Source organism: Macrobrachium nipponense, chromosome 24, assembly GCF_015104395.2.
Source record: "Macrobrachium nipponense isolate FS-2020 chromosome 24, ASM1510439v2, whole genome shotgun sequence".
In the NCBI taxonomy this organism is placed as follows: Eukaryota; Metazoa; Arthropoda; class Malacostraca; order Decapoda; family Palaemonidae; genus Macrobrachium; species Macrobrachium nipponense.
This window is the reverse complement of record NC_061091.1, coordinates 4,462,480-4,480,545: the sequence shown is the minus strand read 5'-3', so window position 1 is coordinate 4,480,545 and position 18,066 is coordinate 4,462,480. Positions and strand designations below refer to the sequence as shown.

At 38.8% G+C, this 18,066-nt stretch overlaps 1 protein-coding gene across 1 annotated transcript in view; it reads right to left on the bottom strand.

The window, feature by feature from the left end:
• Positions 1-6,997, bottom strand: part of LOC135205129 (tudor and KH domain-containing protein homolog) — a 52,493-nt gene extending 45,496 nt beyond the window's left edge. The window contains exons 1-5 of the mRNA XM_064235485.1: positions 6,798-6,997; positions 5,489-5,728; positions 2,225-2,387; positions 1,402-1,529; positions 248-368 (exon numbers count right to left, since the gene is read on the bottom strand). Coding sequence (XP_064091555.1) covers positions 248-368; positions 1,402-1,529; positions 2,225-2,387; positions 5,489-5,587 — 511 coding nt within the window. The 5' untranslated portion in view covers positions 5,588-5,728; positions 6,798-6,997. The remainder of the gene's footprint in view (positions 1-247; positions 369-1,401; positions 1,530-2,224; positions 2,388-5,488; positions 5,729-6,797) is intronic.
• Between the last annotated feature and the right edge of the window lie 11,069 nt (positions 6,998-18,066).

The following is an 18,066-nucleotide window of genomic DNA, read 5'->3' as shown; positions in this document are numbered from 1 at the left end:
AGAATAAATTTGGAATATATTCATGCATATCAATAATGACACCTGCTTATCAAGAAAAGGTGCATTCCATAAACTAAGGTAAAAGGAAAATCTATAAAACAAAATTAGAAAAGTTACTAAATACTAATTCCTCTCCAATTTTCAGTAGTTTTAAAAGTGGCATTCTGCAATTTAAATACTACTAATTTACTTTCAGTAAGATACAGACAATCTACTGATACTGCTTGTGGTTTATGAGGATACTAACCTGGGCAAGGAGGAGATTCCAGCTGCTCATCATCCCTTTCCACTGTCACTTTAGCACCACTGGTGCGGGTCACAGATCTGATGGTCTCTCCATTCCTTCCTATGATGCGTCCCACTGCTGCCTGTCAGGGAAATCCGAAGAATAAAACCTCTATAGTACTTAAATTTTACATAATAAATTTAAGGATTTTTGGACGATAGGTAAATCAATAAAGGTAAAAAAAAAAATTATATGTATATACGACTGTTACCGGGTATAAATTGTTATACAAATGGAACTGGCACAAAGAAAAGAGAAGCATTAGCTTATGGTCAGTTGAATATAAGCTAGGGATTGCATAACAAGACTTTTCTTCTGTCAGCTCTTCGAGCCAGTGTGACTGGGCCTTCACTGTGAGTAAAGGTAATTATATCTGATGGGTTAATATAAAAACTAATGGGTTAATATAAAAACTAATGTTGTAGAGAACATTTCTTACTACTTTACTCATAAACCTATAAAACTAAAAGGGTAGAATTATTACAAGGTACAACTACTACAACAAAATTTCAGTCCCAAATTAACAAAAACTAGCTTCAACAATAAATTTTTTGGACATTCTATTCTACTTAAAATATACGAATTAAAAAGAATAAATTATATAAGAACAGAATATATAAGATAAGTTAATATAGAAAACTGTTAAAAGCACATGAATCCTTAGTAAAACAGACAAAGTTTCTAACGTAAAAACAAGAAAACATAAAGCTATAAAGATAACCATATTAAATGTAGATATCATGACAAATCAAAATAGTTGAGCATGTTGGGGGAGACAACTCTGGTATAACATAACAGCCAAAGCAATTAAATAACAGAAAGCTATAATTACTTGCACTTATACATTGGATCTCTCGCTCCACTAGATCCTGAGTGAAGGTCTGAAACATATCCCTAGTAAAAATCATATTCCTAAGTACTGTATTAACATTTCTACCAAAAGAAGAGGCTGGAGAGATTATTAAACCAAAGAAATGTTGAATGGAGAGAACAGGATTGAAAATTAATGGAAGCAAAGTTAATCTAGTAGGTTAATTAACAACAGGACCAAGGAGTCTGGTGTAAGTCATAACAAGGTTTAAGGGGTCAACAGAATGAAAGGTAAGCAAACTTACAATAGGTACAAACATCTCTTCTGTTTCTATAACCGGCTGATCTGTAATGGCTTTTATAACCAACTTTTGAGCTAAAGTCACATTGTCTTCTGAGCCTCTGATTGTACATATACGATGTCCTTCCACCTCTGAAATGAAGATCTAGATAATTAACCATGAATACAAACCGACAAAGACATTTACATTCAAAAGCAACCCATATCATTCCCGAAGCAAGTTAACTTCGGTTAACTTTTTATATTTGCTTAAATGGAGAGAAAATTCAAAATAACATTACTGACTCATTTATTGCTGTATAGTATTGCCTTTTATCACTGTTGATATTTCACTTCAACTGCTTTTCTCTATCACTCCCTCTCTCTCTCTCTAGTACCCTATGCACACAATTGCATTTATCTTTTGGGTTTTAAAAACAAAAAATGAGAAAATACAGTAAAAATATATATATGAGAATAGCATAATTCATAAATATGAAATCATAAGCATAACACAAACTAAACTCTATGAAGTCAGACATCTACCTAACCCTCTTCACCTATCCAACTCTGCTCTCCAAGCTCCATCTTCCATAACAACCCCTCCTCTGAGCGAGTTCCTCTACGCAGCTTTTCTGCCCCTCCCCTCACAGGATACCTAGCCATGCTACCCACAACCCCACCTTGGAAAGTTCTCAAGGCCTCCCCAACTCCAGTCTGTTTGAGTAAGAGATGTGTCACCAACATTTTACTGTGGCTGTGTGGCATCACCTAGTCAAGGTGTGTCAGATAATGTAGAGTTCTCGATAAATTAAGGATTACTACTGTGCATTATTAAAAAAACTCACCTTCGTCCGAGAAATTAATCTTTGTGTTAGTTCGTTCCTGAATGAGCTTTACATTGGAACCTTGCCTTCCGATGACAAGCCCAACAGAATCACTGGGTACTTGGACTTCTGCCATTGTCCACTGGTTTGCCCGACCCTTAAGGATAGCCTCCTCTTCATCATCCTGGAAGAAAAATATTGTAATTACAAAATGTAAATTTTATCTAATCTTAAAACTTGTCACTCATGCAAAGAAATTAATATGACAAATATTTAATCAAATTTGTATTTTTCATAGCTAACAAACCCTGACTTAACAATAGGATAATCTTGCGCCAGCTGGAAACTGCTCTTCAGCAGCCACTTTTCAATAAATCTGAAAAAACGAGCAGATTTGGGCTATAATTTTCTTGAAATACTATGGGTCCGTATCCCCAAGAGAAATGGTTTTGTTCATGGTCCCATTTAGGCTATTCCCTCTATTTTTTTAATAGCTAATATCTGCTTCTGTAAGTGTGGTAAATAGCCATAAGTGTTTGGTGCTCAATGCTTACTAGGTAGGCCTATCTAAGCCTAGGCTAATAGACATAAAACATATCTCTTTCAAGCTCCTTTTATTGTGAGTTAGCCTCTGAATGAGACCATTCCTGTTGATGCATTTTAATTGCTTTTGTTTTTCACTCCTGCTTACAAACAGACCGGTTTCCCAACGAGGTCACACCATAGCTAAATAGCTACCTAGGTAGTAATTGTAGCATAACCTAGCCTAAGTATAGGTAGGTATCAGGGGGTTGGAAAACAATAGGTTAGCCTTTTGACCAAAAATGCAAAACACGTAAAATAAAAGAAAATAGGTTAACAGGAAAAAGTTAAAAGTATAGGAAAGGTAAACAACCGCGGACGATCCATCGTCATCGCGCTGGCCAGGCCTTATTCACTTACAACTTTAACTATACCAATCAAAAGATTGAAGTTTCGTCGACATAATGTGATATATGAAAGCCCCATACGAACTAAAATAAGTATGTGAGCTCTTCATAAAATATGTTTACAAGGCAGTTTTGAAATCCAATACGGCGACAATCGTGTGGCTAGCCGGTCAAACCACGGACAATCCACCATCTTTCCCAGCCTTCCTAGCACTCATTTGAACAATGTTAGCGTATATATGTAACGTTTATTAATCTTACTCAAGATTGCAGTTCTAATCATAACAATAAAACATTTTGTTGCCTATATTAGTGAAAGTATGAAACTTTTTATTCCCAGGGTCATGGTTTGAACTGAATTTATTTTTACCTTGTAATCGGTGGTTTCATCCTTACTGCCATCACAACTGAAACTCCACAGTGCTTATTTGATTGTAATTATACACATTTTGGTCTTAATTCACTCCACATTGTACTCGAACCACGTTGCTGTTCCTGGTTCCTATCTACTCACTCCACACACACAGTTACGAGCAGCAAACGATAACACTGATTATGAGGTTGCAAAGCTTTATTCCCTTAATTGTTTACTTTACTCATTATTAAGTTCAACTTTACTTCAAAATGTTTATTTAATTCATGTCTATTATCCCTTTTTTGCAACCAAATAAACCCAGAAAAATTACAAATATTTCGGATATAGGATAAAAAACCGCATGGTACAGGGGTGGACCATGTACAATCAATGTGTACAACCCCAAGAAAAGTACATTATAACGCGTCCTGACACCGGAGTAGAGGTCTTTAGCTCCGTTTCTCACCAACAACAAGTCGCGTCTGATGCCCATCTCCGATGTCAGGAAACGTTATAATGTACTTTTTTTTGGGTTGTACACATTGATCGTACATGGTCCACCCCTGTAACTTGCGGTTTTTTACCCTATACTTTTACAAGCAGACGACGTGAGGAAAAATGACTCATTGTTGCCAATCTATTGGAGCGTTACACGTACGCCAATGCATTTACAAACTGTTTCCATGAATTCTAGTTGTCATAGTATATAATGCAGTAATGATAAAATTGCTGTAATGTGTAAATATACTACAAATAGCTAGATACGCTAATTTCACTTATTTCCCCAGTTTTGTGTAAGTCTTATACCCAGTTTGGAGGGTAAACACATACCAATTGGCAACACTGATAAACAATTGAAGAGCGCAAAATGCCGCAAAGAATGCAGTAGTCCCCTTGAATAAGTACGAATAAGTGCTGGTTAGAGGTCGGGGTTTCGATTGTTATGATGAAAGTGCCGCAGCGTCTATGGGTACAAGTGGTGTGCGGATTTAGCACAGGAAATGGGAAGTTTGTTGACACAAGCGACTCCACAAACATCGAGATGGCGTCAATCTTCAAAATATTTGGAGTTGTAAGTAAAAACTTCGAAAGCATTTTGGAGTTGTGGGCACTGCGTTGGCCACCCTTTTCATTATCCTCTGTTTAAATCTTAAAATATGGCCTTAATTTCTAACTTTGGAGAAAATACTTACTTCGAAAGGAGAGTGGAGATCTTTAGCTCCTCCTCTCACCAACAACACCTCGTGACTGATGAACATCTCTGGTGTCAGGACGCGTTATAATGTACTTTTTCGGAGGGTGGCAAGCGTTGATTGTAGGTGGCCTGTTTGGCCTGCTGTGATGTTTTACCCTAGTACCGCAACACCTAGCCTAGGTACCTAAAGTCATTCTTTCTTGGAATTAGGTATAGCTATTAGCCCTAGGTAGCTAGGTACTATCTAGTAGCCTATTCCGGGTGAACTTCTGAGGCCGAGCTTATAGGCTACCTACCTACTAGGTAGCTAGCTACCTATTATAGGTAGATAGGTATCAGGGGGGTGGAAAACAATAGGCTAGCCTGTTGAAAAAAAATGTATAAAACGTAAAATAATATATCTGAAAATTAGGTTTGATTTGCGTACTAGCTAGGTATTTGGAAAAACTTTAAAAAGTATACGGTACCTAGCCTACTGATAACTAGCCTGGCTAGCTGAAGTAGGCACTAGCTAGGTAAGTAGCCTAGCTAGTAGGCTATAGGGTACCTAATTCTTTCTTGGAATGATTCCAAGTGAACTACTTTGTCTGGGCTTAAATTCAAGCGTTGAAAAACAGATCTTGAAGCCCACGATACCCAGATAGGAAAGGTTTAAACTCGTCATACCTAGGTATCTATAGTAAATACGAAAAAACACAGGCCAATAGGTAACAGGGTCAACAAAAAAAAAAAGAAAAAAAAAACTTGCAGAAACCATCTCAACAATCGCCGAAACGAGCTTTGTCACTGACCAATTAGTCACTTACCTTCTTGGTTAAGAAGTAGTATAAGGTACCAGCTACCCCTGATAATATGAGAGCTCCGCTTAAAGGCAGAATGACAGTTTTGAGGCGACTCATATCCATCACTGGTTCACTTCGGCCAGACTAGGAATTCGTCTGCAGTCCCGCAACGGCCCAGTTCTTCTTCTTCTTCTTCCTCTTCGAGATTTGAGCCTCTTCGTAAATTTTTTTTTATTATCAGTCGTCTCGTTTCATCTTGTAAATCTGTATAAGTGTAAAATACTTTGTGTGTTTGATTAGAAATTGTTTGCATAAAAGATATTACCTACAAAACTCTCTTTTTTTACGTCGTAACTTACATCACTCACTTGGACACTTAAATTCAAACGATGCACAACAAAAAATAAAACAATTATCGAGTGTCATTTTTAGTCGGTATTGTAACCAAACATGGAGCTCCAGTAAAAGAGGAGAATGTTGCTACTTTTTTTATTATTCCCATTGCAAACATTCTTGAAATAGATTCCTCACCGATTACCTCACTTCTCATTTTGTCAACGGAAGACGCCTAATACATTCGGAATTGAGACAGTGCGTAGCTGTGTAAGTGAGATAACAGCAGCCATGACGTCATAATCCTATTTAACAACAGGAGTTCGATTCTTCTATTTTTAAAGCCTGGGGTATGAAGACGCCAGTTACTTTTTACGCCTCAAAGAAGTCAGATGATAATATACTGGAAAACCATTCAAGCTCTAGTGCAGATTCTTTTAAACTTTCATTTTTACCATATGTAGGCTACGAGATTTCTTTAGCGCATAAAACCAAGACCTTGATAAAACTAAGGCACAATGAAATATAATGTGGAAATCCTCAAGAGAATTTCCATTTCAACAAGTTTACATTTTTGGATTTTTATTTAAAAATTTATTTATGAGCAACGCCATAGAGCAAATGCGACTAAGCGACCACTGCTGTTAATACGCCGGGGAACAGCTGTCAGGCTACCCTCCTGTCCTGCAACAGTTGTGTCACCTCCTGAAATAGGCGTCAGGAGGACCTCGGAAATCAAATAAATCAGCATCCAGAAAATTAGAAATCGACATTATCACACAATGAGATTTAGAATCTGAACAAGATAGATACAATTTAAAAGTAACATTTTTATATGTTATGACAATTTTATAGTTCATGCTAGCGCGCTTAATTTTTGGTTTATAGTTGTTCGTTGTTGTGGTTTTCTTGTTTTTTGTTTTCCAATATACAACACATTTTCTGACGATAACCTCCCCAAATAAAGAACGAATAGGAATTACTGAAAATTGCACCAGACCTTATGAGTCATGTGAGAGCTGCAATCTGCCATAAGATCCGGGAGTCAAGTCAGTCAACATTTCGTGAACGATTGAATAATAACTATTTTTTATAGCCACAAATCTCACAACGATCTTCTTCAACGTTTCACAAATAACCCTCGTCACTCTTGCACCAAGACGACTAGAAAACAACTGAGTATGAGCGTGTCCTGGCTTGATTAAACTTGTACCTAGGGGGTCTGAAAGAAGCACTATTTTTCGTATTATTTTTGCCGCAAACTCACATAAATCGTCAACCACCTGCTGCCGTTTTGTTGAAAGTGCTTGGTTGCGAAGCAAACATGCCTGGCTGACTCCCACGAACGAGCGAATGCGTAGTACTAATCATCGCAGTGAAACGGGTTTCATTTCGAAATTCGTTCGTTTACTACAGACGATGATTGGCGCTATCGAGTATACTGATGGCGTGCGCTAATTTTGGTCATCTCAACAAGTATGAATTTGCCTTTTCTCCTAAGCCAACGACCATCATGCAGTTCTCTGACGAGCATACCTATAATTATAGGCGTAGTACAGTAGTTGCCATGGGCCATTCAGTCCACCTGATTATTGAAGATACAAATAGCAAATGAAACTAATTTCTATCGAATATTTAATAATGGATGACTTTGAAACACTTGAAATTGAACGAAAATAAAACTGAGCTTATGATATTCGACAAGGAAAGTACTTAGGGAGTCTGGGTGTTAATTAAGTGTGTAGTTGTAACATGAGTACGCAAAAATGAATTTAAAAAATGCTACTTTGTATATACTACATAAATTTTACATTTCCAACAAACGTTCATATGGGTAAGAAATGCGCGTTGCTCTCGCTTTGAAATAAGATCACCACCTCAATCTGTTTTTTTATGAGTCTCTCTTTCCCTCTCTAACTTGTAATTTCACTCGAACTCCGCTTGCTTATCAGACCTGATCATTCAGAATGCTCACCAGCTTTATGTCAAAGCCCGTATACACACTGAGCCACTCGCCTACATCTTGTCATTCTCTATGCAATACCCGTTATACACTCCATAAACCATTTTTTCTCCATGCGTTTCTTTCCTCCTTCCCCAGCGATTACGGATATTGTTTTCTCTTAATTATCATTTCCCATTCTTTCCACATGACCAGACCTTCCCAAAATACTTTGGTCTACCATTTCACCAACATTAACCATTTTACTACACTTCTCTAAGTTTCTTACTCTTTTAGTCTCGCTCTATAAGCAAATCTTCTTGACCGCTTCCACACATTCTCTTTCATTTATATTTCATTCCTATATGGAGAGGGGATGGTTCAAATAATCTTTCAGGCATTCCAACAAGAACTCCCATTGACACCCAAATTTTTTTACCGATCTTTCGCTCACTTCAGCCTAATTCTTCCTTGTTTCGCCTTCTCTTCTCTCCCCTTCTTACCATCTCATCTCTCAGTACCATATGAATTCGCTTACATTACAAGAAGGAGAAGCAGAAGAAGAAAGGATGTAAAATTCTAGACCCGACCAGTCTACTATATACCTTTCATGGGTATATGCTTATATATTGCGACAAACAACCACAACTTGAAAATAAAATAAAAAGTCACGGTGTATGAAAAAAATCAGAACGAACGCATAGACTTGGGATGACTCACCTGAACCGACTATAAATAAATTTTCAAAGCTCGCTAATGGCTTTATACCTCAAAGCTGTTTTGGCGTAATAAGAGTGAAAAGTATTCATATCAGTGCAAAATATATATCCATTTCCCACACACACACACGTATTAAAGGGAAAACTATAAGCAAATAAAAAAAGATAGTTGTTTTGTAGGAGGATGGAACATTTCATAGACTATAACAGTCGTATCTCGCCTCATTAAAAGTTAAAACAAATGAAACAAGTGACTATCGATCACGGATCACAAAGGACACGAAACTTAAAGTTATCCTTTTCCATCAAACACGGAAACTGTTGAAGAGGAACGTTTAGTCACTGGCTCACAGAGATTAAATATAACTGTATATTTTTTGTTTGCTGTGTCCCGTCAATACAAACTTTAATTATTGCAAGGAAATCAATTTGGTCTCCTTGACATTTCCACCATAGTGACCGCTCAGATGAGCTACGAATGCCAGTGTGTGCATCTTCGCTCAATCTGCCACTTACAAGGGAATGTTTTAACGACTTCTTACTTTTGACGCTGCTACGTACAGTGCTAGAGAGAGTTTGATGAAATTCCTGCATAAAATCGAATGCGTCATTGGTAACCATGGATCAGCGAAAGGGAAGGAAAGTAATAGAAAAACATTGGAAAATTCCTTAGAGCAGTTTGCTGTGAGTGAATCGGTACCTGCTACAGTTGTGTTTGTGGTTAGGTAAAGGTATGTTAAAAACTCCCGTGGGCTTAGAAATGTCGATAACAGTTTGATTATCTTAAGTGTTTGTTCCCGCAAGCAAAAAAACATTTTAAGAAATTATGTGCAATTACCGTACTACTGTGTGCGGCGCGCGAAGAATATCAAATTTTTGCTCTCGGCCCATATACCATAGTTATGTGCATTGTCAGTGAACTAGTCAGAACCGTTTGCAATAACTATAGATTTGGAAAGCCTGATTACGTTAATTAATAACCAAACTCTTAATTGTTTATTGACGACATCCACAGCGTGGTTGGCGGAGAGAGAGAAAAAATATGGTTCTATACTCTGCAGCATCAATGTTTTACAAACCCGATCGGTTTATTCATAACTAGCGAATGGCTTCTGCTTGTGAGAATTATGAGGGTACAAGAAACAAAAATTATGAGGGCACAAGAAATAATGATTATTAGGGCACAAGAAACAATCATTATGAGGGCACAAGAAACACTTCTTGGATGAACCTCGATGTCAAGACCTAAGCCGAGATGTAGCCGGCCCTGGAAGAGACGCTGACTAAACTAGATATAAGTAGTATATTTATTTTTAATAAAAAGAACTACTCTTTGTGTAAACAATATATATTACGGTATGGAATAAGTCGGCTAATAATGTGGTACAATCACATAGCTTGCAAGCAGCCCGTTTGATAAATACACAACTTAAGTTCCTTGGAAATCTAGGTTACACATAAATAATGATGCAAAATATGCTAGACTTCCCCCTGCATTTTCCCGGATCAAACTCAACGCTACCATGGGCACACACAGAAATGTCTGCCGCAGTTGTATTGGTGGCCCTAACGGTGGTCATGCTGGCATGCTGTGGTGCCGCTGCGCTCGTGATGGTAGCTTGCTGTGGCGGGAGGCGAAGGGACGCCGTGGCGGAGAGCGGGGACGCAAGATGGCTTCCAGGCGTTGGCGTCATCGACTACGTCCCGACTTCTAATAGGTAGTATCTCAGCATCTCCATCATCACCTTCCTGAGCAAGAGCAGCTTTATCGCTAGCATTATTATTAAACAGTAAAGATGGACCAAACATTCTACCATGACAGAATATACAGTTAAAGACGAATCTCTCGAGGGTTTTTAATGTCGATCTGGTTTGTTTGCTTGTTTTGGATTCGCTGTTTTTTGTCCGTCAGTTCAATTTTCTTCTCGAGGCTTTCAGAGCGGTGGTTTATCGGAACCCAAAAGTTAAAATTTTAATAAATCCTTCCTTATTTCTGTGTATAATTATTAACAGCTGTTTTCTCTTTCACTTTAATAACCTTTAGTCGTCACCTTGAGAATAAGTCGGCATTGTAAATAATAATGAATATTTGGAGGCTATAAGCCTTCCTAATTCCTTTCGTTTTTGTGTTCCATTTTTCTTTCGTTCTCCGTAAGCAAAATCCTGGAATGCTGCTGACAGTTCTTTCTATGGTATTATTTATTTTTATTTATTTTTGTTAGGTTACGGTCGATTAGGTCTTATGGCAATTGGCAGGTATTTAAAGATTGTGGCCTAAATTGATTTAGTACGAGGGAGTTCAATACAGTCACACGCATTATATATATATACTATATATATATATATTATATATTATATATCTATATATATTATATATATTATTACTCCAACTTACAGTAAGCATAGTGCGATGTGTAGCAGAGCCAATCTGCGATTTTTTGTGCTCTCTGTGTAAGTGTACAAAGCAGCAAGTGTAAAAATTGTCCGTAGTACTACGATTCAGCGGTTACAACTGTGAATGCGACTGAGATGGTCGCCCTTACTTTTATAAAAGCCACCTCCTGTTACGCGAAAATAGTTCCATTATTTTATAAAGTAAACTCCGTTAGACTCATACGAAATATCGTAACGTGGGTCTTTATGACTCATTTGCTGCTCTGCTGTTTTTTCCAAAGGGCAAGATTACGTAGCGTAAAGTTTGGTCATTGCTTGGATACAGTGTGACGTGACCTAAAGAGTCCATCCTGAGTGGTAATGGTCGTTGATAATTAACTGAATTCGGAATTGATAAATCTATTGCAATGTCAGTTGGTGGATTACAGCAGAAGCGCCAATTTCTAGTGATTTTTTTGTAATATTGAGATCTGTTCTGTCTTTACTATCTAGTATACAGATGTATATTTAATTTTGTAATATTTTGTAAAAACCTACCAATTATGTAAATGAAAGTTATATTTTTCTAATAAAAGATAAAATAAATGTATAGAGATGTACACAGAGATCTCTTGAGGGTTCTTGCTGGGACAAAGGCTCGGAACTTCAATGAACGCAATATATTTAGAATTAGTTTTATTCTCATCATTTATATATTCTAATGAAAATGTACTTACATAGTTCCGACCAAAATCATCATAGGAGTGAAAAAAGGTAGGTTTTGTTGACATGTATATATTTAAACCGCTTTATAACGTTGATATTAAGGAGTTAATCATTTTTCATCGTTTTGGTCACAGGTCTTCCATCAGGATATCGCTGGTGCTGTCCGAAGACACGGAAGGACCTGCCGACGACCCGAACACGGCCTCCACCTGCCTCACGGACAACGACGCCTCGAATTCTTCCCTCTCGCTGGTGCTGGGTGATGGCGAGGCGAACCTTCCCCCGCCGCCCTCCGCGTCAGTTATGACTTTGCCCGCGGTGTTCGAAGAGACAGAAACTGGCTCCCCTGCAACGCTCGGGAAGAGAGAGAGAGGTCTAGTTAGGCAAAGAGTTGCTGATCCACCTCCCTCCTCCGGCTTGCCATATTCGACACAAAGCCCGCCAGAATTCGTACATCTGAAATTGGGGGATGCTCGTCGGTCTACAGAGCAAACGGAAGATAATAATCAAACCGCACTGCTTAAGTTATTTCCTTCTCCTACTACTCCTTCTTCCTATTCCTCCGCTACTTCTCCTTCTGCTTCATCATGCATGCACGTGAAACAATGCACGAATCACGATGCCTCTGATATCGAAATACTCAATGGTAATAACAGACAAGAAGTAACTTTCTCGTTCTCAGAGTCGCCTGGAACACTGTCGCCCGATTCTGACAGACATTGTGCTCAGTGTTCCACGGCCAGATTGCCAGACAGTTCAAAACGATGCTCCATTACGAGTAAATTGGCAGGCACACCGCAAACAGACTCACGAAAAGTGTCCTTCAGAAATGAATTGCCTTTGCTGAGCTATTTTCTGCCTTCACGTAGTCTGAGTAGAAGACTTACGTTCTAAGCCACAGGAATATCAGTGATTTTTTTCGTGCATTTCCGTGCATATTAACCACACACCCGAAATATATATAAAGGCATGTATGATGAGATGTAGTTAATGGTGTATTACTAGCTTTATCTATCGGCAGAAAAAATATTTTTCTAATAATTCTAGCATCACTTAACTTCAAAACAGTTCACACATTAAACTGATATTCCTTTGGTTGTACTACACTAGAAGGTACCTGAGACTGTGTTCACTGGAACCGAACGGTACCACATCCATCTATAACAAAATTACAACCAGAGAAAGTTGTACACTTTAATAAAAAGGAAAACACTGCGTCTATATTATTCACCTTTATGATATGGTCTTTTGTGCATTCAGGCCGAATAAGGAGGAAAAGTTGCCTATGCCATCGGGCCCTAACGCAGTCATATTCATTTTGATTCGCTAAAACTGTTATTACCAATATGAATACATTAGTAAAATGGTCGTGTAGCCCTTGAATACATATTTTTTATCACTCTTTTACAATAAGATCTGAAGCCAGGTCGGTCTCTGTTACCACAACTTTAATGAGATTCAACTTAATAAAAATGATTGTCGATAACACCGACTAATTTTGCAAAGGAAATGTGATATAATCTACGGATCTATGTAGCCATCTTTGATTTGTTGCGCTTCTTGTCTGGCTGTTAGGAAGCACATAGTACCATTGTTTGTGTTCACTACTCATTACCATTTTACTAACTTTTACCATAATCCAGTTTCGCAGAAACCCTTACGTTGATGATGATGTTGATTATTATTTTGGAAGAGTATTCTAGAAAAAGATTCGTTAAAAGATGCAGCTCAATGCGTAAGTTTAAAGTGACTTTTCCTTTTTATATGATAATAGATTTTTCTTAGAAACAATTAGCTTTTGATGTGGCATTCATTCATCCTCAGCCCAGATTTTACTTACTGTATATAATAAATGAATAAAACTCCCGATTGTCCATATTTATTATTGCAATTTAAGGGGGTATCCGAGGAAAGGAGCTATGGTACTACTGTTATAGTGGCTATCCTACGGCATATAAATCAACAATATTTTTTTAGCCATATCCACAGAAAGCTGGTATTTATGCTATCACCTAAAATTCTAACTGAAACAAATTCTAACGGAATGAATAATATTAATTTTACTACGTTTAACGCTTACAGGTTGCGCCATGAAGAGAAACGCCTGTAGTATACTGTGACAGCGTGAGAACCAGTTGACGCCGTTGAAAACATGGAAACATGGCTGTCGGCATGAGCCGCTCTTACATTTAGAGATTTCCCTCTGGATAGACAAATATACAGCAATATAACTGTAGTTGCTTTAAAAACCGTTAAGTATCTTTGCTTTTATGTATTTCTTAACAGTTGTTTTAGATTTAGCTGGTCTTATGCCAGCACGGGGTCATGCTCATAGAGCATGTCCGTAAAAACAGTTTGCGTGCAATTGTCGTGTCTCTGATTTTCACCTTGTGGCTACCGAAATTTGCTGTGCAAGTTGTCCTTTTATGTTTATTCACAAATAATAATAATAATAATAATAAAGAAATGGACAAGAGAAGAAAAGAAGGAAATATGGAGATGCTACATCAGAAGCAACCCGATGGAGAGAGGATATAGAAGGTTGGTCAACATCTGGAATGAGAGGAATAACACCCCCCAAACAGAGCAGAGGCTGGTAGACCAAGTAAGGCATCATAAAGAAAAAGAACTGGCTCTCCCCAACAGAAAGAGAAGAACTGGAAAGGGAAATGTCACACGACAACGAATTACACGAAGACGAACTGAGAGACGATGCCACAGAAGACGACAGGGATGATGAGGTATCAAACAACGACACACGAAGACACACCGACGAAGTAACAGAGAGGACGGAATGGGTAGAAAAGATTAGATAATGGATGGAGCCAGATACAGAGAGAACAAAGATCCCCTCCATGAAAGCCTACAGCACCAAGAAATTAAGGGAGAAAACAAGTGAGGTCAATAAAATAATAGGCATAATACACACCACCAGTATCACAGACACAAATCACTTGGCATATGCAGGAGCAAGATTAGTAGCAGTACTGATGGGGATTCGAACACCAACACCATCAGCACAACCCACCCACGAAACTAAAACAGCAAACCTCCTTGGAAAGGCGCCTGGAAAAGCAAATCATGGTGATGAGATCTGACTTAAGTAAACTGAAAGAGATGGCAGAAAAAAAGGCTAAGAAGCAGAAAACAGGGAGGAACTCAACGAGAAATACAAAGGACAAGAGAGGGGACTAAACAACAATAGAAGATGTACACAGAGGCTTAAGGCCAAAGCACACAAGATCCAACGGTACATGAACAGGAATAAGGGATACCAACAGAACAAACTATTCGGAACCAACCAGAGACTATACAGCCAACTAAGAGGGAAGACAACCACCAAGAAATTCCTGAAGCCGAACCAAGTAAGAGACTCTGGGAAAACATATGGAGCAATCCGGTATCACACAACAAACATGCAACATGTCTCCAGGAAGTCAAGAAAGAAGAAACAGGGAGAATAAAATAAAGATTCACAGACATCACGACAGACACAGTCAGACACCAACTAAAGAAAATGCCAAACTGGAAAGCCCCAGGTCCCGATGAAGTCCATGGATACTGGCTCAAAAACTTCAAGTCCCAACACCCATGAGTAGCGGAACAACTCCAGCATTGTATCTCAAATCACCATGCACCCAAATGGATGACCACAGGAAGAACATCATTAGTACAAAAAGACAAGAGTAAGGGAAATATAGCCAGTAACTACAGGCCTATCACCTGCCTACCAATAATGTGGAAGTTACTAACAGTATCATCAGTGAAAGGCTATACAACTACCTAGAGGAGACAAACACCATCCCCCACCAACAGAAAGGCTGCAGAAGGAAGTGTAGGGGCACAAAAGACCAGCTCCTGATAGACAAAATGGTAATGAAGAACAGTAGGAGAAGGAAAACCAACCTAGGCAAGGCGTGGATAGACTATAAGAAAGCCTTCGACATGATACCACACACATGGCTAATAGAATGCCTGAAAATATATGGGGCAGATGAAAACACCATCAGCTTCCTCAAAAATACAATGCGCAGCTGGAATACAATACTTACAAGCTCTGGAATAAAACTAGCAGAGGTTAATATCAGGAGAGGGATCTTCCAGAGCGACTCACTGTCCCCACTACTCCTCGTAATAGCCATGATTCCCACGACAAAAGTACTACAAAAGATGGATGCCGGGTACCAACTCAAGAAAAGAGGCAACAGAATCAACCATCTGATGTTCATGGATGACATCAAGCTGTATGGTAAAAGCGTCAAGAAAATAGATACCCTAATCCAGACTGTAAGGATTGTATCTGGGGACATCAGGATGGAGTTTGGAATAGAAAAATGCGCCTTAGTCAACATACAAAAAGGCAAAGTAACGAGATCTGAAGGGCTAAAGCTACCAGATGGGAGCAACATCAAACACATAGATGAGACTGGATACAAGGAATAATGGAAGGAGGGGATATAAAACACCAAGAGATGAAGGACACGATCAGGAAAGAATATATGCAGAGACTCAAGGCGATACTCAAGTCAAAACTCAACGCCGGAAATATGATAAAAGCCATAAACACATGGGCAGTGCCAGTAATCAGATACAGCGCAGGAATAGTCGAATGGACGAAGGGAGAACTCTGCAGCATAGATCAGAAAACCAGGAAACATATGACAATACACAAAGCACTACACCCAAGAGCAAATACGGACAGACTATACATAACACGAAAGGAAGGAGGGAGAGGACTACTAAGTAAAGAGGACTGCGTCAACATCAAAAGAAAATAGGAGCACTTGGGGCAATATCTGAAAACCAGTGAAGACGAGTGGCTAAAGAGTGCATGGGAAGAAGGACTGATAAAAGTAGACGAAGACCCAGAAATATACAGAGACAGGAGAATGACAAACAGAACAGAGGACTGGCACAACAAACCAATGCACGGACAATACATGAGACAGACTAAAGAACTAGCCAGCGATGACACATGGCAATGGCTACAGAGAGGAGAGCTAAAGAAGGAAACTGAAGGAATGATAACAGCGGCACAAGATCAGGCCCTAAGAACCAGATATGTTCAAAGAACGATAGACGGAAATAACATCCCTCCCATATGTAGGAAGTGCAATACAAAAAAATGAAACCATAAACCACATAGCAAGCGAATGTCCGGCACTTGCGCAGAACCAGTACAAAAAGAGGCATGATTCAGTGGCAAAAGCCCTCCACTGGAGCCTGCGCAAGAAACATCAGCTACCTTGTAGTAATAAGTGGTACGAGCACCAACCTGAGGGAGTGAAGGAAAACGATCAGGCAAGATCCTCTGGGACTATGGTATCAGAACAGATAGGGTGATACGTGCAAATAGACCAGACGTGACGTTGATTGACATAGTCAAGAAGAAAGTATCACTCATTGATATCGCAATACCATGGGACACCAGAGTTGAAGAGAAAGAGAGGTAAAAAATGGATAAGTATCAAGACCTGAAAATAGAAATAAGAAGGATATGGGATATGCCAGTGGAAATTGTACCCATAATTATAGGAGCACTAGGCACGATCCCAAGATCCCTGTAAAGGAATCTAGAAAAACTAGAGGTTGAAGTAGCTCCAGGACTCATGCAGAAGAGTGTGATCCTAGAAACGGCGCACATAGGAAGAAAAGTGATGAACTCCTAAGGAGGCAGGATGCAACCCGGAACCCCACACTATAAATACTACCCAGTCGAATTGGAGGACTGTGATAGAGCAAAAATAAATAAATAAATAAAATAGAAAATAATAATAATAATTAATTTGAAATTCAGCACCACTTAGTGTGCATATAAACCAAGGCTGAAAATTGGAGCACGAAGAAATTGAAGAAACTGAACGGACCCTTAAAGCAGACGACAAAAAGAAAGAAAAAAAAGTAAATCGTAGAAAACGGTGCAATTAGCAGACCGAAGGTATGCCACAAGGGGTGTTTTTCTACCTGTGCAAAATACGCCGTTGGCTGTGCCAGAGGTTGGCATACAGCCTCTGGTTCGGTCTTTAAGGATAATATCGCCCATTGGCAGCAGCTGGGTCCCTACTTTAGAAGGGCTAGATGAGCTCATGAATACTTTTTCTGTCCCTTTGATCTACTAGTGTGACTGCTGTTTTAGTTTAAAGTGGCCTCATGCCAGCACAGGCTCTTCTGTACATAGAGATTTTGGGAATCTTTCCGGTTCCTCTTCTTAGTCTTTTCAAACAGATTTTTCTCCATTTCAAGACTCATGCTATGACTATCTTTTTTTTTATTATAGTTACTTTTGGTTTCTCTCACAGTCATCCCAATCAACTGGGTGGTTTTTATAGTGTGGTGTTCCGGGTTGCATCCTGCCTCATCAGGAGTCCATCACTTCCCTCATTATGTGCTCTGTTTCTAGTACCACATCCTTCTGCATGGATCCTGGAGCTACTTCAGCACCTAGTTTTTCCACGGTCCTTTTCAGTTATTATTATCTTTTATTACTTTTTGTTTATCACAGTCCTCCT